General features: G+C 36.7%; 1 protein-coding gene across 4 annotated transcripts in view; it reads left to right on the top strand.

Annotated features, from left to right (window-relative positions):
- Syn2 (Syntrophin-like 2) overlaps positions 1–27660 on the top strand; it is a 623560-nt gene that overhangs the window by 577900 nt on the left and 18000 nt on the right. For 3 of the 4 annotated variants that reach the window (XM_083109950.1, XM_083109951.1, XM_083109953.1), the window contains 3 exons: positions 233–391; positions 4050–4274; positions 16137–16340. In XM_083109950.1, coding sequence (XP_082966076.1) covers positions 233–391; positions 4050–4274; positions 16137–16340 — 588 coding nt within the window. Of the gene's footprint in view, positions 1–232; positions 392–4049; positions 4275–16136; positions 16341–25691; positions 25744–27660 lie in introns of all 4 variants that reach the window. The other variant, XM_083109952.1, reaches the window with a different exon arrangement.

The following is a 27660-nucleotide window of genomic DNA, read 5'->3' as shown; positions in this document are numbered from 1 at the left end:
ATTTCGGCCTGTGTATGGGACCAGTGACTATCCATCATCATGAGGAAATTATGGAGTTACGAATGAGAAGCATAATCTGGTCACGGAAACTGCAAGTTTGTCATGCTAACCACATGACACCTTTGTCATTTTTATACAAAGAAGATGTTAGGATTATATCAACCTTAACATTTTGTCCTGTATTTATTTGTTTCAAATAAAATATTAAAGTGCAACTTTGTTTTCATTTCAGATGAAGCTTTATAATCGTAATTTTCCAGCAACTGAGCACATAGTTTACATGGGGTGGGTGAACGAAGGGATCCTGAATAACAATCAACCCTGGCAGAGTTGGAAGCCTCGATTTCTCACACTCAAAGGAACAGACGTTCTTCTTTTTGATACTCCACCAGTAAGTATGATCTCTTGTAGTGCCTCACATAATGAATGCCTCGTACAATGAATGTCCTGCATAACAAATGCACGCACAGGCCAGAAAATGTCTTGCATAATATTCACATATGAACCACACGTGAATATTTTCACACATGATTAACCCCTCAACAGGCACACTTCATTATCTTACATGAACAGGCACACTTGGCTGCTGTACTTTATACACAAATAGCGACCTGACTACAAATTCATGTAAGAAACGATTGTTATAAGTGCACTAAAAGAAAGACTGACCAAAGTGATGAAAGCCAAAATAATAATGAATGAGAGAGTCTGTGCATATGTACATACTGCATTGCCCATATTTTTTTATAACTCTGTTGTACTTACTGTAATTTATTACTTATACATTATTGAATTCCTAGAATTTCCAATATTGGGGGTGTTTTTTATATTCCCTACCAAGAAACCATTTTATTATTGAATCACTGCTTCCTTTGCTGATTATATATGTGCAGTTATTTATTAATTATAATAACTACAAATAATAACCAATTATTGGATGAGTATCTGACAAATATTTAATCATTCACTAAAACTCTCAAATATCATAGTAATTTTTTTAATGCTTTCTTTGTTTGTAGAGGTGCAGTTGTTTATTAAATATAATAATTACAATAATTACCATCTTTATCAACAAATTGTACACTGTCACTGGCATGAGTGTCTCGAATGAGAGGCATTCAAAGATGGCACCTGATATGCCCACCAAGTGGATTTTGTCTCCTAATTACATTACATTTATGTTTTTATGAACAAAAGTAATAGAGTAATGCTAGGGAACAATGTAATTTATTTTCAAACAGTTGAAAAATCTGAAAGATAAGAGGTGGTAGGCTTGCAAGCATCCCCCACCCTCCCTCGGTAAGCTAGGGTTAAAATTGAATCTGAACCACTATGCAATATGTTCCCACTGGGATTGACTAATGTCTGTCTCTTGGCTGCTACATCATGTAAACATTTTTAGCTAGTTGTAAAATATGTCACTACAAACCTGTAAACTCATAACAGTAACTTCAAGTGAAATAGGTTAGCTGTATTTGGTAAAAAGTCAAAAAGCCAAAATTTCTGTTTTTTTGTTTTTTTTTCAAGAAAAGTTTTTATAGGAAAAATCCGCCTTTTTTGCAACTCTAGTTTCCAATAATGAATTAAAACTAAAGAACAAGAAATTTCCATAATAACATAAATAGATCTGAATTCTACCCAATATACAGTATCTTTCTTTGATATAGTGTTACTTTTTCCAATCTGTTCTGCAGCATGTTGTGTATTTTAAGCACTTCAATTATTTGCCATAATCAAATATATGATATGGTCACTAATTGTACAGACTATTCGAGTAACAAAGAAATGCTATAATGTTATGTAGTTAATTGACCATTTGTAATACAGTAAAATTTGAAATGTACTGATTTATATGTAATGTGTAGAGCCTGGATTTCTATGCAAAATGCATGTTTCATGTAGCATGCAAAAACTTATGGAAAATATTTTTTTCTTTCCGACGAACTTGTAAAGAGTCTTTTGAGATGCATATGATAGCGCATATAAGTGCATATTTTGAGTGAATTTTGTTTTGCATGCATATTTCTTCAACTTTGCAGGATAAGGCATATTTCGAATTTTATTGCTACATACTAGCATATTTCATAGTCTATCAAGAGAAAATAGCGTTGAGTTTGTTGCCCACAATAGTTGGTAAATTCACTTTCGACTTCACGGCGATAACCGAATGTTGAACATACCATTTTAATATACAATATACACTATAATTTTTAAAGTTTTTTTTCAGCATTTTATGTAGCGCTTTTTAAACAACAGCGATCTAGTGCCTTCTGATGCTTTTACAACTGTCAACTAGCGCGAAGCCATTCTCGCGACTTGGCAACTATGTGGAAAGGATTTCTGCTGTCAGTATCAAAGGAGTTCAAGAACGTTGTGTTCTGTTAAACATTCCACCTGAAAAATCAAGTACGGCTGTATTGTTGCGTAAATACGTACAAGAATTTGGAAGTAGTGTATTTACAGAAGATGGTCAGTTTTGTTCTGTGTGGTGTGCGAAAAAAAAAGTTTCAGCAGAGAAGAAATTTCAAGTTACTCAACATGTCAATACAGCAAGACACAAGGAAGCCCTTCAAAGAAGATCGCGCAGTAAACAACAACTGCTTACTACCGCGTCCACTAATTCAACATCTGAATGCACAGTAAGTGATACATTCTATGTAGATCTGTGTTCTGCGTTTGTGAGTGCTAATATTCCTTTGTGGAAACTGAGCAATGCCCATCTACGAGGTTTCCTTGAAAAGTACACGGGAAAGAAGGTGTCAGATGAATCAACGCTACGTAAAAACTATGTGCCTGTTTGTTTTAATGAGGTCATGGGAGAAATTCGGGAAGGGTTGAAGCACGAGAAAATATGGGTGTCTATCGATGAGACTATTGACGCGGCGGGACGTTGTGTTTGCAATGCTGTTGTTGGTGCAATTAAGGCGAGTGGTAAACCCTACTTACTGAATATCGAGGTGTTTGAGAAAGTAAATCATTCCAAAATTGCCAAATTCTTTAACGATTCGTTAACTTTGTTGTGGCCAGATCACATCCAGTATGACAATGTACTACGGTTTGTTACTGACGCGGCCCCGTACATTGTCAAAGCAGCATCTGGTTTGAAAGTGTTGTATCCTAAAGTAGTCCATCTGACTTGTCTTTCACACGGTCTTCATCGTGTAGAAGAAATAATCAGATACCAATACCCGGAAGTAGACGCACTTGTATCAAATGTAAAGAAAGTATTTGTGAAAGCTCCTTCGCGAGTACGTCTCTTTCGCGAACTGGCGAAAAATGTTCCGTTACCTCCGCAACCGGTATTAACACGATGGGGCTCGTGGCTAGAAGCTGTGTCGTATTATGCAGAAAATTTCAATGAAGTGAAGGCAGTCATAGACTCACTAAAACAAGAAGTTGCAGCTGCTATTTGTGTGTCACAGAAATGTTTCTCTAGAAGTGGCATTCAGAACGAAATTAAGTACATACACAACCACTTCTTGAGTATACCTGCAATTATTACACAGTTAGAATCCCGTAATAATCCTTTGCAGCATTCACTCTCCTTGTTGGGCGAAGTATCGCAAACTTTGTCCAGTGAAACTCACGGTGTCGCCAAAATAGCGTCAGAAAAACTTCGCCAAGTATTAGACAAAAATCCCGGGTACAGAACGATCTGTGACATTCCAAATGTACTGAATGATGAAAATGTGGACTTGGAAGAGGACCTAACACAGGAGGAAGTTTGGTGTTTTCATATGCACCAGTGACTTCTGCTGATGTAGAAAGGAACTTCTCGATCTACAAAACGTTTCTCACTGATAAACGCAGAGGGTTTACAGAAGAAAACCTAAGGAAGACGTTCATAGTTCATTGCAACAGAATCCATCAAGGTAAGATGTTTGGAAAAAAAATAATTGTTCATGCATATCTTAGTGCATATTTTTGATATTTTTCGTGCATATTTGCATGCATATTTTGCTGTTTGTTTGTGCATGGAAATCCGGGCTCTAGTAATGTGCAATATGAAATTTTGCAGTCTAACTTTTAACTCTCTCTCTCTCTAACAGCTTAATATTAGAGACTGGCTGAAATGTGGGCTGGTATTCAAAGTTTATCAGACAATGTTTCGAGTAATAAAAGATTCTGAAAATGTAGATGAGCGGCAACACTGTTTCCTTATCCAGACATCAGGTCACGAATCTCGCTACATGTCTGTTGAAACAAGACAAGAACTTCTTCGAATAGAAAATGCCTGGCATCGATCAGTGTGTTCTGCTGTAATGAGGCTTGGGGTGAGTAGCATAATTTATTTATTTATTTATTTCACCTATAACAGAGCTTTCGCTCCAATTACAATAGGCTTACATATATATATATATTTTAAACAAATAAAAAATTATTAAATTATTAAAAAATTATAATTCCAACAATACAAAAACAATAGAAGAAAAAGGAGAGCAAAACTACAATAATCGTTTCATAAAGAACACCACCACAAGCATTCTAGAGAACATAAATTCAAAAATGATATTCACTGAGGTAGAACAAGGTACATATCTATATACAGACTGAGGCATTTATAACTATACACATGTAAATACTCATATATAAACAAATATACACACATACAGGCATAATTGTATTTACAAACATACCCATATACACAGAAAACATCTATAATTATTTATTATTTATTCATGATATTCTTCGAAGGACGAACAGGAATTGCATGAATGGCATAGCGAAATCCAAGTCTCCACCGTTTCTGACTATTTCATTATGTTTAATACATAGTCTTAGAATGGGGGAATTCTGGTGTTCTGTTGAGTTGGATTTACTGTAATAAAAAGGCTGCCTGAACCGCAACATGTCCTTCTTAGCATTAAATTTTAATGTTTGGAGGAGACTTGGACTGTCAACCAGCCCGTTGACTAACTTATATAAAAATAATTGATGTGATACTACTCTCCTTTCGTACAGAGGTGTAACATTGAATTCTCTGAGTAGTTGTTTATATGATACCTGATCCTGAAAAGATGATCTTTTGTGTTTTTTGTAATATAAGTAACGAACAAATTTCTTCTGAACTATTTCTATCTTTTTGCTATTACATTGAGTGTAAGGTGACCAGACTACACTTGCATATTCTAATTTGGTTCGAACAAGGCAATTAAACAGGCTTGTCAGAGCTCTTTCATTATGCATGTCTTGTGAACTTCTAATTAGAAACCCTAACGTTCTGTAAGCATCATTACAAATCTGATCAATGTGTGTTCCAAAAGATAATTTATTATTTAATGTAACTCCTAAGTCATTTATGTGATTTACTCTTTGTAATGCACGATTATTCATTGTATATTGATAAATACTGGGTTTGATTTGCCTGGAAAAAGTTATTGCAAAACATTTTGTGACATTAAAATTTAATTTATTTTCGATGCTCCATCTTTGTGCATTTTCCAAGTCTTTTTGCAACTTATGTGCATCGCTTGGATGTTTCATTACTTTATACAATTTTAAGTCATCAGCAAAAAGTAAGCATTTTGAGTATTTAAAAATTGTGGGTAGATCATTGATGTATAATAGAAAGAATAATGGTCCAAGATTGGAGCCTTGTGGTACACCGGAACAGACTTTGTAAGTGTATGACTTAGCTTGATTGTATGTCACAAATTGCATTCGATTGGATAGGTAAGAGGATGTTAACGTAAGAAAGTTATGAGAGAGACCAAACTTAGACAATTTACTTAACAATACATCGTGATCAAGAGTATCAAAGGCTTTGGCGAAGTCCATATATATTGCATCAACAGAATTCCTATCATCGAGGGAATCGGATATACTCTGTGTGAAATTGACCAAATTAGTTGAAGTAGACTTTCCAGGACAAAAACCATGTTGATCTATTGATATATAAGGTTTAATATGGTTGTATATCCTGTCATATAATATATATTCAAATATTTTTGAAGGAGCTGAGATTAGTGAAATGGGTCGGTAATTTGTAATTTCGCATGGGTCTCCCTTTTTTAAAACAGGACAAATTTTACTGATTTTCCAAAGATCAGGAAAAATTTGAGTTTTTAAAATAATATTGTAAATATAACACAAAGGGGTGCATAATAATTCGGCACAACCTTTGAATATGTATGTTGGCAATTGGTCGGGACCACTAGATTTGGTAGATTTCAGTTTTTTTATGGCTTCATTGCATTCTGCGTTGGTGATAGAATCTACCACCAACGACTGAGATACTATCATGTCAGAGGATTCAATGATGTTATATGTTGAAGGATTTGAAGCATACACTGTTTGAAATATTCAGCAAAACCATTAGTAATTAATACGTTCGTTTCCAATCTATTACCCTTATACATCATATAAGCTAGTTTCCTATTTGTTTTTTTCTTGTTTCTTATAAAATTCCAAAATGGTTTAATGTTGCTTATTAAATTGTTCTCTATTTCTGATACATATGTTTTATATGCTATATTTATCATTCTTTTTAGTTTTCTACGTAATTCAACAAATTTAGTTTGATAATAGTCTGAATATTTCATCTTTCTTCTGTATGTTTCTTTTTCTTTTAAGTTTCTTATTATATTAGATGTAAACCAACATGGATAAGAACGTTTTTTACATATTGATATTTTTGGCACATATATGTCTATCACACCATTAATTACCTTGTAAAGATAGTCTAAGGCTTCATTGGGATTCTTGTAAGTAGCTAAATTGTCCCATTTTTCATTTTCCAAGTGTTTGTACATATTGTAGAAGTCTGCCCTTGCATAATTGTATACAGTAACTGGATTTGATTTAACACTAGTAACCTTTTTGTTTAAAACGACCTGAATATGTAGTGACGGGTGGTGGTGGTCTTCCTCAAGCAACGGGTGTAAATTTCTAATAAGAGTCATGCTGTCACTTATATTTGTCAATAATAAATCAAGGGTTTTCCCATTTTTATTTTTTACATGATTGACAGATTTAAGATTTCCCATTGATAAAAAATTAGCAAGAGAGGTACTAATAGGTCCACCTTCCAATAAATTATATTGATCATCTATTATTGTGGTAATATTAAAATCACCAACAATAATTACTTTAAAACTATGCCGGTTAGCAATCTCCTCAACAGATTCAAAAAAATCCTGATATTTCTTAATTGGTGATTTTGGTGGAAAATATACTGATAAAAAAAAGTAACTTGTATATTCAAATATAAATTTGATACATACTATTTCTACATATTCTATAGTGATTTTAAATTCCTCAACAGAATATTTGTTTGCTACAGCAACCAAGACACCTCCCCCTCCCTTATGGACCCGATCTTGACGATAAACATTGTACCGGTTATCTATGAACTTGCCATCATATACACCTACATTTAACCAAGTTTCTGTTAGTATGATTACATCATAATTTTCGAGGGATATACTACAGTATAGTTTGTGTAATTTTGTATTTAACCCTCTAACATTCTGGTAGTAGACCGATAGTTCATTACATTTTTCCGAAGCCATTTATTGTTTCAAGTTATCTAAGTCATCAGTTGTTCTTACTACATATACATCCTTGTCACCCTCTCTCTTTCTCAATCTTATATTTCCAGAATTATCAACCCATACGTAGGCATAATTTCTTTCCCGTTTAATTGCCCTGACTTCACTATATAATTTCCTTCTAAGGGGGGTGAGACTTTGGTTAATGTATACCATATCATTGTTAGTGTAACCAAAATGAAGACATTTTAGATTTCTTTTTACTTTTCTTCTTTCCATAAATTTATCCTTATCTACTCGCCTAACAAACTTAACAATGATGGCTGCAGATTTTTGTTGAGGAGGCTTCTTTAATCTATGACAGGTGTCTATCATTTGATTATCTACTTCAATGTCTAACACTCGCCCTACATTTTTTACAACTTCAAACAAATTTTCATTCTGATTAACAGGAACACCACATATTTCCAATGTGTTTCTTCTCCCATATTGCTCTAATTCGTCTAATTGCAATTGTGACTCATTTAATTTCTTTTTTATAACAATATTCTCTTCTTTTAACTGTTCTATTTTTTTAATAATATTAATAATAATAATAATAATAATTGCATGATTAGTAATGAATATTAGTTATATGGTAATTAACTTATTTTGTTTACATTATATCTTTAGTTTTAAATCATAAAAATGTGTACTAACATTTTAAAAGCAATGTGTTGTTAAAATTAATTATGAAGAAATTTAAGCAAACAATGTTTTTAAAAAAGCTAAGGAATTTGAAATTAATTTTGTTTCAATTTTTCTTGTAGATTGTGTTGCATTCTCAACCTATGACTAGCTGATAAATGTTGTCACTTTCCATTTTTGTTCTAGCAGCCAACAGTAATAAATATTGAAGAATATAAAGTATAAGAGTAATGATTGCATGCTCTGTATTTGAACTATTGTGCAAAAGAAAAATTTCAAATATAAATTTATTTTGGCTGATGAAAAGACAAAAGCTACACTATGCCTTGGTGCAGTGTGACAAGCAACTGTTTTAATAAATATTTGGCATGTGACTAGGGTTCCCAGATGTTTAAAAAAAATATATGGGACAATTATTTTTCTGAATCAGTACTATGTTATAGAAGCATATATGAATGCTTACCAGGAATTTTTTTTTTAAAAAAAAACTCTTTCGTTTCCATAATTTGAATTGCAGAAAGAAATTTAAAAAAAATAATTATCTTAATTGTACACTGAGAAATATAGAAAAAAATAACTTTCTTTTCAGCATTTTAATTTTATTTATAAAAATTCACAGTAATTTACTAATTGTACCTGTGTTACTAATTACTTAGCATTGCTAACTAAAATAATTAACTTTTATTTCAAAGAGATATGTCAACAACACGTTATTAGTGAAAATTTTAATCACTCTCGAAATTAGATTCTTTGTAATGCTTTTAGGAGATATTGATTATGCAATATGTACTGTACATTGGCAAGTTAGCAGAGTTTTACCAAAGTATACTTTCATGCAGTGGCGTATGCTGGTTCTAACGAGTGGGTAATCTCCGACCTTTTGATCCTCAAACTCCAAAAGTTTCCGTGCAATTTATGTCAAGCTCCATATTGGATTTAGGAATATTGTGTCGGAATGTTTGTCTTATTGCTAGGATCACAATCAATTAATTCTCGTTATTGCAGTTTACTATACGTGTAGAATTTCAAATAATAAAACAAGACAGTATTATAAAGCTATAAAAAAACAGCGTGTGAAATATAAAATGAAAGACGTGCACTAGTGAAATAAAAACCCGCAATATTAATTTAAGTGCAAAATTCAACTTACTCCAGGACCCGATGTACTTGTGCCGTACCACATCCAAAGCATGCTGTTTGTCCAGTTCACGTCAATACGTGTCTGTGCGAAAGATTGCAGCTTAACAAAGGAAGTTATGTGACTTTTGGATTTTTCATGTTTGGCACAAGTGTTGCAAAGATTACAGTATCAGCCACGCGTCCATACATTGTTTTCAGCCCCGAAAAATAAGCACGGCCAACAAAAATGCAAAGGTTATTAACACTTATACTTCCTGTCAACCATGGTGTTTTGTCATAATTTGCTTGCGAAAATGCCTCACATATTCCCGATTTTTGTCTTTCTGTGTAGAAATAAGTTCAAGCGATGACACTGGCCTACCTGTATTAACAATTTGCAACTTCTCCTGAAAAGATCTTGTTCCAAAAGGTTTCACCAGCAAATCTTGTATCACATCCATTACCCTTTAACACAGCACTATCCTGACAAACACTAACACCTAAATAAATAATAAACACGAAGCACAGCACGAAGCCAAAGACTACACGCATTCAGTTTCACGCGCCAAACTTCTGTTGTTGTGTTCCTGGCTCAGAATGAAATTCCCTATGAATGATAAAAAAAATCCCTTTCCGAGCTCGAAATGACAGGTTTTTAAAAGTTCGAATCATTGCAGGTCAGAGCCAGAATTTTATTTCGGGATGGGGATCATCCCTTATTAGCAGCCGCCACATAAAGTTGAAACAGTGGGGTTAGAAGTCCTGAAGATGAATCTCAGATTATTACAACGTATTATGCAAAGTGTTTAATCCTGCTAATGAAGTAAAATTAATTACCACTATACACTTTTTAAATTAGATATTTGTACGATTTCGGGGAGGGGGGTTTCAGCCCCCCGAGTCCTCCATCTGGTTACGTGCCTGATGTGTTTTTTTAGTTTTATGTTTAATTCGTTCATCTTCATCACTATTAATCTAAACAGGCGGAATATAGCAACTTAAATTAACTAATATATATATATATAAAATTTATTTTTGATATCTTTCCCTTTAAAAAATATTCAGTTCCGTGAAAGAAGTATTCTCGCTGCTTTTGAAGATTAGAGAGGAGAAACAATCACTATTTTTGTAAATACAAGGATGGGGGGAGTCAGCAAATAGGTGCTTTAATTGCTTAAGCTTTGAATTTTAATTCAGTTTGCTTCATCTTCAATATTTAAGCTTTTTTCCTTTTGATAAATTTATGTTCAAGTAACAGAAATCAGCAAGACAGAAGCAAATGTAAAGTGAAAATTAGCGTAGAATTGGTTTGCCCATGTTATTCAGTTTTCCTGTTCTTCGCACTCTACCGGGTATGTTTTCCCTAGTTCAGAGGAGGGAACGGGAAAGGCTCTGAAGGTTGAGAGTGCGACCGGTGGACTCTCACAAGAAGGAGCTTACCCTGGGCACGGAAGCAGTGTTTCCTCCCCCTCTTTCCTTTCTCCTCCCTCCTCGCCAAGGGTTGTAAGGAAAGCGGGAGGAATGACGTCAGAGCGAGATTCCCTGAAGTCATTCCACCGGCTGGAGAAAGGTTCCCGGACATTCGGCGGCAAACGATTGGAAGTATTCGCGCGCTGGAAGCAAGGAAATGTATGCATCGAAATTGGTTTGGAAGAATATTGCGAAGAAATGTATATATATATATATATATATATTTAAAAAAAAAAAAAATACAGCCGGGTCATCTGCGATTACCTAGATGACCCAGAGTATACGCCGCTGCTTTCATGCTACAGAGAATATAAGATTTTTCAGCCAGGTTAATTCTACCATTTTAGACATTGAACAAAAACCTGTGCTGAGTACTTTTGTTTGGACAGAGGGGCGCATTAACGATGATCCTTTACGATATGTGAGAAGTCTAGAGGTGTTAGGTTAATTAGTACTTTTCTGATATTGGTCAATATATCAGCAAGGGTTTTTCAGCAAAATTACCAATTATTTGACCAATCTACAATTTGTAGAACTGGCTTGTAGCTTTTCTGCTATTTTTTTATTATTTTAATATAGATGTGGAGGGTGACATATTGTATGTACCAATTTCAATTGGCATTCCTGTCTGAACACAGGTGTAGGCATGCAGGAGAATCTATCATGCTTAACCCTATCTGGACGAGAGACAGGTATAGCCTGTCATAATATTATTTTCCAATACGATGGATCACTATAAAATTCCATTGTGAATGAACGATGGACTATAATCACACCTCGTGTCTTGTGCACGTGTGTTGTAACCTCTTTCAAATTTCAGTCTCTACAGTGTGTCCAAGAAGTCTCCGTACCCCTAGGTTTGAGTATCACAGAGAGCAATGTCAGTGTAATTTTAATTTATTTATTTACGAGGCTGAGTCAAATGAAAACCTTAAAAGTGCTGTAAAAATATATGTATATAGTGGAAGGGAAACAAATGGTTATAATTTTTCTACATAATCACCTCCACGTTGAATGAAAGTTTCCCATCGTTTACAAAGTGCTTGAATGCCCTGGAGAAAAAAGTATTTTGGTTGGTTGCGTAATCACGTATGCACCGTCTCTTAGACCTCGTCATCAGAACGGAACTTCTGTCCTCCTAGGGCCTCTTTAAGTGGTCCAATCAAGTGGTAATCACTTGGCGCCAAATCTGGCAAGTAAGGAGGATGGGGTAGGCACTCAAATGCAAGTCGTTTATTGTCGCAACAGTCATTCGGGCAGTATGTGGCTTAGCATTGTCATGCTGCAAAATAACACCTGATGACAGCAGTCCACGTTGCTTTGACCTTATTGCAGGTTTCAGATGGTTCTTCATGAGATCACAATATGAAGCATTAGAGTGCACGTCAAATCTCCTGAATATGGCGATAGCCAATAGCAGCGTACTGCAGCAGTGCCATATCAAAATCTCACACGGAAAAGAGACAGCGTGGTTGAGCGAAACGCCTTGTCACGGAGAGCACGGCAACGCTGCACGTCTGTGATTTGCTGGTGCTGTTCAGCCGTTCAAGGCCATATGCAGGAGATTTGACATGTACTATAGTTACTGTGTGTCCCCTAGGCGTGTAGTGCTCCAGAATAATGCCGTTTTGGTCCCAGAAAGGAGTCAGCATGACCTTACCGGCAGATGCTTGTGAACAAAACTTTGTGGGTTAGGGGAAGATGAATGGCATTCCATGCTTGTTTTCTTTGTTTGAGGAATGTAATAATGGACCCATGTTTCATCTCCAGTTACAAGTCTTTTAAAAAAGTCATTACCCTCATGTTTGGAGTGCCGCAAAAGTTCCTCACACGCACTAACATGTCGCATTTTCAGCTCGTCTGTCAGATGACGTGGTACAGTCACTCGGCGATTATCCTGTAGAATAACCTCAACAGCCACTATATTCTCCGGCATCACAACTCGATGTGCTTGGGCTGGGCGAGGAGCATCTGCAACAGATGTCACACCACTTCTGAATTTCCTACTCCACTCGTATACCTGTTGCTGTGACGCACAAGCTTCACCATACTGCATCTTCATTCTATGATGAATATCCGTAGGTTTAATACCCTCACTCATAAAAAATCTGATAACAGAACGCTGTTCTTCCTTGGTGCATGTTGTTAGTGGGGCGGCCATCTTGAAACTGCTCCTACAACGACGATTGGTCACTAACACACTTCTACCACCTATTGGAGATAAAGTAGAAAACGAGCAACAGCACCACCAAATCTCATCACAATAGCATAAATATTAAACATTTTATGACACTTTTTAGGTTTTTATTTCACTCCTCCTCGTATTTAGTACAGTATAGTTCAGTACTTACATATATGAACTATTTATCTAGTGGATCTGTATGTTCTCCATCATGCTGTACACACAGATGTATGCGTCTCCATGTCCTCCTTTTTATGTTGCGGAGCATCTGAGGAGTTATCTTTTAAAAGGCTTCCTCCACACTTTCGTGCAATTCTTCATGTGCCTTGTACCGTGGGGGCCATATCAATGGGGATGGAGATGTTGGAGAACCACGCCAATCAAGGGGCCTGCAAATTGTTCATTAAGGAAATCACACACCTGAAGAGCAAAATGGGCTGGAGCCCCGTCCTGCTGTACCCACACACGATCCATGATTCCCTTCTCTTGCAGCTGAGGTATTAACCACGTTTGCAACATGTTTAAATAAGAATGTTCATTCACATATTCGTCAAAAAAATATGGTCCGAATAAGTATTGTGATGTCATCCCGGCGCATATCATAACATGAGGTGGGTTTCGTTCCAACTCTTGCACATAATGAAGATTTTCCTTAGAGCAGAAGACCACATTCCTCCTGTGTGAACTGCGATATATTGCACATTCATCTGAAAATAACACTCGTGAGCGAGACACAGCATTTGGAAATTGTGTCAACAAAGCACGGCAGGCTGCAACACGCAGCTCCATGTCGTTGTCAGACAATTCATTCACAAACTTCGGTCTAATTGCTTTCATATGCAAATCTTTTTTAATATGGTCATGCATTGTTGAATGTGGTATATTCAGTTCAGCTGCTCTTTTGCGAATGGATTTAGTTGGAGACATCACAATTGACCGAGGGACGGCAGCAAATGTTTCCTCATGCATCTTCTTACATCTTCTATGTCTGTCTTTGACACATCCTGAAGCAAATGCACGTTTCTCTCATTCAAGCAGGGTTGTTTTATGTGGTGGGTCCTTGCCAAAGCGATCTCTAAACGCAGTCATTACCTGTGTCATTGTTTGCCCTGTGTGTGTTTTTGTTCGTGCACACACATGCCACTAACCATTCCTCAACTGTGTAACTGCAACCACTCACATCAACCATGGCTTCACAACTGAAATGCTCCACGTGACCTTGAACACAGGGATATCCGACAGTGCTGTCTGTGACCAAGCAGTGTTACCAATACCACAACTAAAATTACACTGACATTGTTCTCTGTGATAATCAAACCTAGGGGTACAGGGACTTCTCGGACACCCTGTAGTTGATTAGATTACTTGTACTCATGTCGAATTAAGTTGTGGTTTTGTTTATACCCTTGAGAATAGCATTTAACAATTTATATCCCCATTGTGGAAATTTTTTACAACGATTTCGCTTCAGATTTCACAGTTAGTTGATCCTAATATAAAGTTTTTGTTATTTTCATGAATTAAATTTGTATTGCCTGTTCAAAATATGTTTTCACTAACTTTTATTAATGTTACATATATATTTTTTTTACTTTCAAAAAATTGTTACAGAAAAAAATCATGAATGTGAGATAATTTATAACATATTATATATCTGTATAAAGTGGAAGTGTTTTAGATTTTTTAAAACAATTGTTAAATAATAACACACTTAACACCATATTTTTTGGAAAACAAAAAAATAAAGTTTCCTGGAGAAAACTCAATATTCTTAAGTCCCATCTGGAAAGGGTTACAATTATTGATTGATGGAGTTGGTGTTTTAAGTCCACTTTATGCACAGTATTGCTAATCGGGACTGGACCTACAGGTTAAAGTGGTATACGAACCATTATGTGCCTCCACTGGGTATTGAACCCAGGACCCCTTGATTACAAGAAGATGCTACTGCTACAGGCTTGCAATCAGTCTGCCACTGAATGTCGGCCTGCTCAGATATGAATCATGGCAGTGGAGGCATTCATCCGAAGGGGTTCCATATTGCAATCAACGCATGGCATAAGGGCACAGCTTAATGAGGTGGGTGAGACAATGGCAGTGTACAGAATCAGAAGTCTACAAGTTGGAGGAGAAGCCCCAGGATGCCAGCAAATATGGTGCATCTCCTGAACCGGACCTCTTCGGATGAACACCTCCACTGCCACGATTCATGTCTGAACCAGCCAACTTTCCTTGGCAGACTGATTACGAACCTTGCAGCTGCCTAAGCATGCAAGATCCTTCTGCATGCACACCTACATTCATACAGGGTCATCAACTTAAATTGCTAGATACAATATGTACCACCCTGTATAATTCTTATGCCTGTTTAATTGTGAAATAAATACATGATTTCATTTTTTTAGACTAAAACCTATTGCAGGTATGTTATTACATATATTAATCTTTAGCGGACAGAGCCTTGCACACTTTCAAGCACACACTTTACAAACTTAATGTGACAAAAAATAGACCACATAGTACAACAGACCAAAGTGAATGAAAAATGTTGTATGTAACAGTGGTACATTCCTACAACCATGCAAAGTTGCATTGAAAATAGGGAGATATTTCTTGAAGGAAAAAAAAAATAATAACAGTGTGTAAGAGTGGCGGTGTTTCCAGCTAACAGAAACAATTCCCAGAATTTCGCTCCTAGCATTGGCTCTGTGGATGCTAGATGGACCAAATTTGAAGGGAAGCACGACAAGGGATCACTCTTTGAGGATATGTAATTTCGTGTCCTCCAATTTTGAGGGAGAAAATGTAAATTATTCAACATTTTTGAAAGTTGTAATTTGAAAATTGACCCTTTGCCCTTAACCCCTAATTGTCACACATTGTCAAAGTGTTCTTTTGTTCACATTATTACATGCAAAATTGAAATATGTAAGAAAGGAGTTCTAGCCCAATTTTTTTCAAACTCTGCTTGTTAATAATAGTAACAATGGATATACTGTTTTGTAATTTGAGTATGTCATACCTTTGTATGCATAGTAATGACTGATGAATGAAAGAGACAGAACTGAAATATCAAGTGTAGTTTTGAAGAAATTGTACATTAATTGCTGCCATGTGGCTTCCCGTCCATCCACTAATGGTTATTTAATAATATTAATAATTTCATACACTTATTTTGTTCATTTCAGAGTAAAACCTTCACCGTAACAACAGGAGGTAAAACGTCTGGTCTTACATTAGACTGGAACATGGGTTTTGCTCTGTACGATACTGAAGCAAAGTCTTACGCTTGGAAGTATAAGTTCTCGCAGCTGAAAGGCTCGTCGGATGATGGCAAATGCAAACTGAAGCTTCACTTCCAAGATGCAGAAACGAGGATCATCGAGACCAAGGTAGGCCAATATGTTAATTGTGGCTACAGAACTCCATCTGCACACCAGGGTCTCCCAGACCCTGTACTGTTAATATCTTTCTCTGTGCACATGTGAAATAGACGATGTAGGTCATTGTTGCTCATATGCAAATTTAGTCACATGTATTAATAGATGGGACTGCACCATACCGAAGCTTGAAATAGAACCAGCGTGATTCATTTAACTTTCTGACGCACCTTTCAGGGTCTGTCAGACACTGGTGTACAGAGTAAGCTACAATATTGTGTGTACTGAAAAATACATTTCTATAGGTGTGTTTCACCTACGTCACAAACTGCTGAATTGTGGCTTCGAGCAGCCATGATTGAGGCCAGTTCTTGAAAGCATACGGAATTCAAGCTGGCAGGCCTCGCACACAACAAACAAAACTGGTCACAAACATGATGGCTGTGTGCATTCTGTCATCACATGAAACCCACCTATTGTTTAATTATTGATGAAATTTGTGCTTTGTGTTCATCATTAACATTGTTGTCATTTCAACATTATTCTAGCACATATTCTGCATTTTATATTAATTTATGACAATCCAAAGGTGGATATAATTGCAAGGTCTGCCAGACCCTGGTGTTACAAACCATGTTACAAAAATGTGTATAGATGAAAGGTTAAACATAAATTTCTCTTACTTGTTCAAACACCAGAAATGGAATGAAAAATATAGCGCATTGAAAATCAACTAAAATTCCATTTCACTTGTTTGTCACTGGCATTGTTGATGTATCATTGGACAGAGACTTTAAACAAGCGTGGAGGAGTAGGGATCAGTGACTGAAAACACTCGTGTCTACTTTTCATCCAGTTTTACCTTACAAGGCCAGTGACAAGCTGGCAAGAGATCGAAATTTTATTCATATTTTTATTGTTCTGTGTTGTTGATCTTTGATGTTAGGTAAAGCATATTCTATTCAGCACATGGTGTTAGAAGCTGCTTCAAGGGAAAAATCGTATAAAATTTCACCATGTAGTACAGAAATGAATGTGTTTTTTTGTTAGGTGTTCATACGAATATTAACTTTCCTGCTTGGCATTAAAGTGAAATTAGCAGCACAGGGATTTTGTATTCCTGTTGTTGAGATAAGAGAAAGGAAGAACAAATGAACACACACTCTTTTGGCTCTGGGAACGGGAAGGGTTATTTTCTTTTATCCTGAGAATAGGGTGTCCATGGGACATCAATCCGGTCATGGAAACCTACAAAAATGACTGTGGGTTGGATCACCCACTTCTGCAGAAGTATGTGGGAGTGATTCCAGCAGTCAGTACGAGGGTGTACCCAAAAGAAACCGGATTTTTATTTTAAAAGCCATGTTTTTTTTGCTTGTTTTTTTCTTTAATTACAAAACAACCTGATCACTAGGGACACAAATTTATGGTAAATAAAAACTGAGGAGAGCGGTAAATAAAATGTTAGATCAGCGGTATATACCAGCGGTGAAAAAAAAAATTGCACACACTTTTTCATCATGAGAGGAAACAACATACAAAAGAGCTATAAATTGATAAACTACTTCATTTTTATATACTGTACACATACACAAGTACTTAGCTGTCCAACCAAAAAAAAACCAACACAAAATCACTTCATTTCTAAATTGCATATCTCAAGTGATTTTTTCATTGTATGTATTTAAAGGATATCCTTGCTGTCCAACGAATAAAATAATCACTACTGCACATACACAAACACATGTTAAAAATCACATGATAAACAAAATTCATTCATGACTGAACACGAATGACACCATTGTTTCCTTGATGTGCGGGAACAGACTAATCTTATCGCTGCTACAGCTAGCAAGTTCAATGAAACTGGAAGTTGAGTAGACATTCGGGGGAAGAAAGGAATGCAGCTTGACAGGGAACGAAGTTTTCGAACTGAGATTATGTGCATAGGAAATCCCAATTTGCAGCATCTTCCTGATGTGATCGAAGATGAAACGTTCTTCAGCTGCTGCTAGTGGTAGGAAACTTTAGGCAAACGTTTCGTTACAAATTAATAGTTTGCGCGCGCAACCTCGATTGCCGGTTTTTGCGTGTTTTCTACTTAATTTGATGATATTTCACGGTTATTTCGCAAAAAGCGTTCATTTCGTGGAAAAGCACACATTTCGCATTACTTCGCGAATAAAACTCATGCATATTTCATCATTGGGGGTGTAGTTACGTGCAGAATGTTCAAAATTGAATCTTTTTTTTACATTTCGCGATTTCGTGCATCGCGAAAATTCAATGTCCCTACTGACCACCTTCAAAGTACTCTCCATGACACTTAATACATTTGTCCAATCTGTGATTCCATTCTTGGAAACATTTTTTAAACTCATCTGTTGTAATGGCTGACAGTTCCTTCCTCGTTTTTTTCTTCACCTCTTCTATGTTGTCAAATTGCTGTCCCTTCATGTCCCTCTCTATCCGGCGAAACAAAAAAAAAGTTGCACGGAGCAAGGTCAGGTGAGTAAGGGGCATGGGGCAAGATAGTCATGCTGTTTTTTACCAAAAACTTGCACACTGAGATTGCTCTTTGTGCTGGTCACTCAGATTCCAAGGCACAAATTTCGCAGCGACCCTTCTCATTCCAAAATCTTCTGTTAAAATTCGCTGAACCGAGCTCCAAGAGAGTCCAGATAACTTCCCCAGCTCTTCAATGGTCCGTCGTTGGTCTTCGAGCACAAGTTCACAAATTTTATCGATATTTTCGTCCGTTCTGGAAATTGACGGATGTCCAGAATGGGGTTTGTCATCAATCGACATGTCACCTTTCTTGAAGCGAGAAAACCACTCGTACACTTGAGTTTTCCCCATAGCGCTGTCCTTGTAAGCTGTGTTCAACATCACAACCTTTTCTGCGGCATTTTTTCCGAGCAGGAAACAAAATTTCACAGCCGCATGCTGTTCTCTTACATCGGCCATCACAAAAAACGAGGAGCGAGCGAAACTGCTTGTACGAAAAAATCACCGTGACCAGAAACAACCTTCCCTGGTGAAGCCACTGGGTGCACTGAACTCACAACAAGTTGCTCGACGCTTGCCTAGCGGGGAAAATTCGTACTACAGAAGCTCTGCCCAGCTCAGCGTTATTCGGCTTTCTTTTGGGTACACCCTCGTAAGTAGGCCTTGGCCCTCAAGGACTGTCACGCAATGGATTGTTTTGGGACGTAAAATAACTTTGTGGCTCTTTACTTTCATTCTGTGTCATGTTTTGTGTATTTATCCTGATTTTGACACAAGTATGATCATGTACGTTTCTACACAAAATATCTCTGATTTTAAACAGTTTTAATCAGTGGCGGCTCATGCTACTTATTGTTAGGAGGGCTGCGTCATAAAAAGAAATAAAAAATACCTTACCTTAACTATTTGAAGATGAAATCAATGCAGCGCTCTTTCATTGAATTATTCATTTTTACTTGTACGATTTACAATTCACAACACCAGATTATATAACTTACTGCGAGAAAACAAATAACTCTTTGAATCGATTCAAAAACTTAAACTATCACGCACTTACTGACAAGCGAAACGGACACATTACATGGGCGGCCACTGTTTCTCTCGGTATAAATAATCGCATGTTTATGCGCGATGTCCGATGTTATAGTATGAGAGCATTCAATTTCTACCACTTGGCAGCGCCACCGCAAATTGGACTGCGTTGAATGCAGCCTGCTTTCAAGTTAACATGTAGGTGTACTGGCAGTCTCCGAGGGGGAAGCGGCTTCATATACCAGTTTGCTGCTTGTCGCAGGTCAAGTGAATTTGAAAGTTCCACACAGCGCAACGGGATGCAGTAAGATAGCGGAAGTATAAATATTTAATTTTTGCACTAATGGCAACAAAATATAACTTGTTTGGGTGGGGGCTGGGGTCCTGCAGCCCCCCTTCATCAGGCGCCATTGGTTTAATTTTTATTAATTATCTGGACTACAACAATGAGTGTGTAGACCAAGATTTTATTTTACTTCATATTGTATATTACACTTTTCTATGATTTTCTCTTTCCAATAAAGCAACAGTATGTTTTTCGGTTTACATTTTTCATATTATGTCCTTTAGTAGGCACAAGCACGTGAAATTGGTTATTCAGATTCCATTATTACCAACCATGTGAGTGTGATATAACCTAAATTGTTTACCTGTTATTTTTTTCCTTGCTGAATATGGGTCTTCCTCTGTATGCAGCAGTTCCAAAATATCATGAATACAATAAGGCAGTGGTATTCAAACTGTGAGGTGTTTTGCAGGGGAGGTGTGAGAACGTTTGAGAAAAAATATTTTCCCCCCTGAAAGTTAAAAAATTCATAATAATAATAATAATAACAATATATTTAAACATTTATCTCCAAAACAAAACTATGCACAATTCACTTAGTAATAAGCATGTTTCATCATACAAACTTGAGCTGACTTTCATGTCAGAGTGGTTAGCACAGCATGCTATGACACCAGGGTTCTCAAGTTCGAATCCTGGCTTGGGCATGGGTATTCTTTGTGCGTGCCCTTTCATTCATTTCATCATATCATGAATCATCCTCATCTTCTTGATTAGTCAAAAGGGCAAAAAAGCGAAGTAAAATAAACCAAATCAATCACTGAATCATATAACCTTGACAAGAACCGAATCTGGCAACAACTTACGGCTATCAATCCAAGTGTTGGATTAAAATCTTTATTTGGATTACTGTCGCCAAGTGCAGCTAGGTTCACCAGGCTCACACGTTTGATTTTCAATCGTAAATTAAAGTAGCGTCCCAGTGGATAAGTTTACTGGATAATGCAGAGCTCAGTATTTGAGACAAACCAAAACTGAAGTGCAGGAAATATGATGAAAGGTATTTGTATTTCGGTTTGATTGGTACTTATGTTGATAAATGCACCTACGAAAGGAAGTTACTGCTTTGGAAAAGAAATACTGAAGATGAAATGATTAACGATTGCTTTCCTATGTTGAGCATGTTAAAGAACCAGAACTATAATGAAATGTGTATTTGTAAAATTATTACCACAACTATATCTTTACTACAAAAAAGTACTTTCCACAAGACACAGAGCACAACTGGACCAAAGAGATCCAAATGTCAACCTTCCATCCATGTAGTACACCCCTAGACTGTATTTTTCAGATTAGCGAGGCTCTGGCACCTGCAATCTCAGCTAATATTCTCTGCTGTGGGATTTGTGCTGTGCGCTGTCCGTATGTGGTTGTGATTGTCCCTTCATCCATCTCATCTCCCGATTAGCCCAAAGTAGCAGAAAAAGCAAGTAAAATAATCTCAGTCAAATCAAATCAACAGTGAAGAGGGAAGACCATGTTTCTTTCTCTAACACTACATAAATTTTGGAGCTCCGTGAGGAACGAGTATCCATAGTTAAGTAAGAAAGCCTTGCACATTTTGCTCTCTTCTGTGGCTTCTTATCCGTGTGAATCTGGATTTTCAGCCATGGGTGTGATCAAGTCCAATACAACTCAAGAGTAAATATCTAGAATGAAATGCACCTTACAATTTCCAAATATGTACCTACATTCGATGAACTGTTCGATGCCAAGTAAGCTCATACATTCCACTGCCACTGCTGAACATTTTAATATGCCTGTTATTAGCATCTATTATCCAGGTTTTCTTACTGCCTGTATGTATCACCTTTTCTCGTGAATATCGTATTACTGAATGAATTGATGCCAGCTGATGAACATTTCCAATTGTACATCACCTGTATTAATCACATATTATATTTTCATTACTTTTGTATGTACATGCCAATCTAAATAAACACATTTGTCACATGTTTTAGGTGATATTATTAAGAGGAGGTGATTCAGATTCTGGCAGCTCGGGGGAACCACGACAGCAAAACGTTTGAAAACCCCTGCAAGTATAAATAAAGTGAATGCCGTTGACAACCATTGTTGCCACTCAGTTTCTCGTATCATTGCTTCTTTTGCTGTATTTTAGAAGGTAAACCTTTACAGGGTTGCCATGCATCTGGAGAACCTGGAAGACAGGAAATTTTGCAGACCATCTGGAAATTACGCACATTTTTCAGTCTCCAAGAGAAGGAAGTTGCAAAATGAACAAGTAGTTTATTTCCACTTCTGGTTTCTGCTCTTGAGATTCCATTCCCCCAAAATATTCAGTTCAGAAACTTGTTCCTCTTGTTCTTATGATTGTCAATCATCATCATCCTTCATCGTTTCCTGCCTCTGGCTGGGTTGGCATAGAAGTCAAGCCTCACTATTTTTTCCTGGTCTTCCACCACTCCTCTCTTTCCATGGTATTCCAATATTGTCCTCTTCTCCTAACACTCTCCGCTATGTGCTCTTTCCACCGACATCTTGGTCTCCACATCTTGGTCTCCCCCTAGGCCTTATTCCTACTCCTTGTCCATGGTAAGCTCTTACTGGTAGTTTTTCTGCATCCATCCTCTTCATGTGTCCGAACCATCTCATCTGTACCTGATCTATCCTGTCCTGAAGATTCACCACCTCCACTGTCTGTCGGATCTCCTCATTCCTTATTCTATCCCTTCTAGTCTTTCCCAATATACTCCTTAAAAGTTTCATCTCCACTGCCTGCATCTTTCTTTTGTCTCTCTCTGTCATTGTCCAAGTCTCTGCCCCATACATAATTATTGCACACAGTATGTGTTATATATTACCTTCTTGCATTTCATAGGTATTCCTGTTCCATATTAATCTTCGAACGCTTTGAAATAGTCCATCACCCATTTGTCCTCTTCTGTTTACCTCCTCATCTATTCTTCCACTTCTCTCAGTTATGCTTCTTAGATATTTGAAGCTCTCCATTACCCTCAACTCTTGTGTGTCCATCTTTATCCTTGCTTCATTTCTGGCTCTGGAATAAAGTTATAGTTCCTTCAAATTTTGATTCTACATAGACTTGTTTAATTTTCACTTTTTCATACTAGGTTTTAAAAAGAGTTTCAACATAAAAGTTGTAGGGCAGCTATATTGATTGATTACTAAAGAAGGCTGACAAAATTATCATAATTATCGGAAAGGTTAGTGAAGAAAAGGTTACGTCTATTATTTTATAGATCTTGGTCTGCTTGATATTTACATTTTGGTGTAGCAAGAACAGAAATTTTGTTAACAAGATTTTAACACTGGTAGAATTTTATATAATGAACGTGAGCCTGACTTATCTGTTGATTCTAGATAATAGTAGCAAGTACATGAATAGTGCAGAAACCAAATATAGTGTTGTAGAAAATGCTGCTTTTTTGCTGCAATGACATTACTCCAATCCTCTAGAAAATCCGTGGAACCCACTGTGGTAGAACTCAGTGGAACATGAACCAAAGAAGTAATCAAGGGCAGCTTGCACCTCATCTACACCCTATCTATAGAATACTTCTCCAAGGAGCCATTTTTAAAATAGAAGACTTTTTTAAATATAAGTATTTAAACTCTGAGCAGTTAAAATCTTTGGTATTGGTTTGGTAAAATGTCAATCTTTTTTGAACCTATGAGGGAACTGTAACAGATTATCTACTATAGATAATATTCTCTACAAAATCTGAAATCTTAGAGTAACAAATTCCCACAGGAGATAAATAAATGTATCTGTGATTTTCAATTTTTCTGAACAATTAAGGTTTCCAGATGTCCAGTTTTTACAGGAAACTGAACATTGATATTCTATGCTTTGTTTTTATATCCTGTGAAAGTTTATTATATATATTAATTTAATTTAATATATAATAAAATGCTATTAGAATATGAAATATAGTACTGTTCTGTCTTAGTGTATAAAATTGCACACCTAAGGGGTGCCCAAACTTTTTTATATGCAGAGCCAATGAGACTCGTAAAATAATTCATAACGGGCCATATTGCGTTTTACTTATACTAAAGATAAAGCCTTAAAATTATGTAAAGAGGTTTTATAAGTACTAAGGCATCCCACATAAAACACTTTGGTGGACCTGATATGATCCGGGCCTCCTGGATGGCATAGTAGTAACATTGTTGTCTTGCAATCAAAGGGGTCCCGGGTTCGATACCCGGTGGAGGCACATGACACAGTGGTTCGGATCCCACTTTAAACTGTGGTTCCAGTCCCGATTAGCCTTCCTGTGCATAAAGTGGACTTAACACAACAACAAATCAATGATATGACCCATGGCCCATTGTTTGGCACCCCTGTTACAAAGGCTGTATTTTATATTGCTGTTCAGTGTGTGTCCTGTATTGGCAAAGGAGAAATATAGCAACCCTGTAAAAAATTAATTTTCTTAATGAAGATTTCGTGACACCAAAAATTTACATCTTTTTTTTTTTTCAACTACTACTGGATGCTGGATATAAGACTGAAATGTAGGACACGTCCAGGATGTGTAGATTTATATATATACTGATGTGAATCAGTCCAAAATTCGTACATTACCCTCATTGCTATGGCCAATGTGGTTTTATAATATTGTTGTTCTAAAGCTAAGGAAGGAAATGTACAGGGTGGGCCACAGGAATTTAGTGCAATAACAAGTGGCAATTCTGTACAAAGGAAACTGTGACAGCTGCACTTGTCATACCCAGCAGGACACAGCAGGCCTGTGCGGGCCTACGTACATGAGAAGAACCTTGTAGATGTGTGAGCAGCACCGTGGGCGAATGCCCTTTCCCAATTCCAGACAGAAGAACGTCATCCAGGTGGGTGAAAGAATAGAGTCAAATGGGTTTGGTCACCCACAGGAAGTATGAGGGGTCCCAGACTACAGTACTGCCCTCTGAAAATGTCCATCGAGTCTGTAAAACTCTCCAAAGTTTGCAACATTCCTCCATTGCTATGCAAGGATAATACATATTCGTCCCAGTTCACCACGTTGAATTACGAAGCGCGATTTACAGTTGCACCCATGCAAATTGCAATTTCTCTAACAGCTACGGCCAGGAGATAAGCTTACGTCAATATGGGTCATTTGTCTGACGTTATTTTCAAAGTATAGATATGGTGCTTGGTGTTGGTGTTGCTATACAGACATGGTATTTGGGGTGTCCATAATGGCACCATGTCTGTGCTTCAGTCATCAATATGTTTTCTGTACCTGTGTATCAACATTTTCTTTGTACGATTTCCCATGGCCCATCCTGTATGATAACAGATTGCATGCCACTTGTGCTAGGATATCAAATGCTTGTTCGTAACTCTTAGATTCCTTTGCTCCATACTAAGGGGAATAATGGATCAACATTCTTATTGAATATTGTTGTGGAATTAACCCTTTCAATATAGTCAAAGGACTCTGTAGAGCAGCCTCAGATACTTAGGTTTTGAAACTTATTTGCAGAAAATGCTTACTCGGGACATAGAAATTGGACTGTGAATGGTAACTACACCAGGTAAAATGTGTTTTGCTATACACGATTAATTATTATTCAGAAAAAATGCATGCCAATATATTTTAAATCATTTTTATATGTGCTGGGAAGGAAGAGCATGTGGTATCCATTCCAAACTTACAAGTTACTGCACAAAAGATTTTTCTCTAACTCCTTATAATGCACGCTATGTGTTGCACTCGAATAGTGCTTTACATGCTGAAAGCATAAGTTTACCCCAGACCCTTTGCAATATAACTTTATGAGGTACCAGGGGGTCAGAATTAAAGTTACCATACTCAGAGCCCTCTGGAGCCTGTTTGAAGCCTCAGATTGTGATGAAACTTGGTGTAGATGCTATGGAGACCATGAGGAAGTGAATGCTGACAAAAAAAGTTCAAATTTTTCCCACCAGGTGGAAAAATGGCACTTAGAATTAAAATTGCCATGCCGAGAACCGTCTGTTTAAAGCAACAGAGTGAAACTTGATTGAGTTGTTGTATTAAGTCCACTTTATGCACAGATAGGCTAATTTGGGCTGGACCTACAGTTTAAAGTGTGATTTGAACCACTATGTGCCTCGACTGAGTATAGAACCTGGGACCCCTTGATTACAAGGCTACAACAGCAGGTGAAACTTGGTATAGAGGCTATGGAGATCATGGCAAATTCAATGTGGATGAGAAAAGGATAGTTCAAATTTTCACCACCAGGTGAAAATGTGGTGCTGAAGTAACAACTGGAAGTTGGACATGCAAAACTTTATTTTTAGTTTATATCAGGAAAGAAGTGTTCAGTATGTGTTCAACGTAAATGACCCTTTGGAAGCATAAGACAGAGTGATGAATGATTCAACAGCAGGATGATGTTCACTGGGCTCCAGATTTCAGTGCCACTTTTCCACCTGGTGGTGATAATTTGAACTAATTTATTTTTGCATCAGCATTCGCTTCCCCATGTCCTCCATAGCATCTATACTAAGTTTCGCTGAAACCCAATGCTTCAAACCAGCTCCAAAGGGCATCAATTATGACCACCTGATATTATGAGTTAATTATTTAAGGACCAGCTTCTCCTCCCTTCAGTCGCTGCTTATGTTAGCCACAGCAATTGCAATAGGAATGTTGTTTGCATTAGGTAGAAATGTTCTGTTTTTACATGTATCGATCTTTGTGTAAATACTTGGACACTTATTGTAAGTAAATATTTATGACTCCAGATATAACTGAAGACGTCTGTAAGTAAAATAAGTGCAGTGAAACCCCAATTTTACATTCCTAGATTTCACATTTTCCCGCATCATACATTCAATCTTGATGGGACCCACATAGTAAAATGTTTAAATTTCCCTGGGCTTTACATTTTCCCCATATTTTTAGTTTTTTCAGCTTGGTCCCCTGAGAAACGTAAAATCGAGGTTCCACTGTAGTTGTTGTTAAAAATCTTCTGTAAGTGAAACTTTATGGTGCTAATTAGCATTGAATACATCTGTACCGTACTTGAGAAGTTTTATTCTTAAATGAAATTGAACATTTCTGTGAGCAGCAAGTACATAAGCCTTTAAAAAAAAGCCTACGATTTTAAACCAATAGGAGATTCTGGAAGTATTTTGAATGCTGATCATGGAAATGACAACTGCTTTTTCCATCACATGAGGATTTTTCACAATTTCACAATCAAAAAAAATCTCATATTCACCATTACATTAACTTTATTACATAACGCAGCAAATTCATGCATGGGAAATTTAAGTTTTTCCTAAAGGTGGAAGTATTTTCAATGCTAATCATGAAAATAACATCCTATTCTTCCCATTATGTCAAAATTTCCAATTTGTGAGAATTTTTCCCCACTTCACTCAAGTTCAGTGAAACATGCCATATTATAACATTGAGTTTTGGACATTTTGTGAAGGAAATTTTTATGAGGGATGTTGCC

This window comes from Lepisma saccharinum, chromosome 23 (genome assembly GCF_977018435.1).
Source record: "Lepisma saccharinum chromosome 23, izLepSacc3.1, whole genome shotgun sequence".
NCBI classification, from domain to species: Eukaryota; Metazoa; Arthropoda; class Insecta; order Zygentoma; family Lepismatidae; genus Lepisma; species Lepisma saccharinum.
This window is presented reverse-complemented; position numbering and strand designations above follow the sequence as displayed.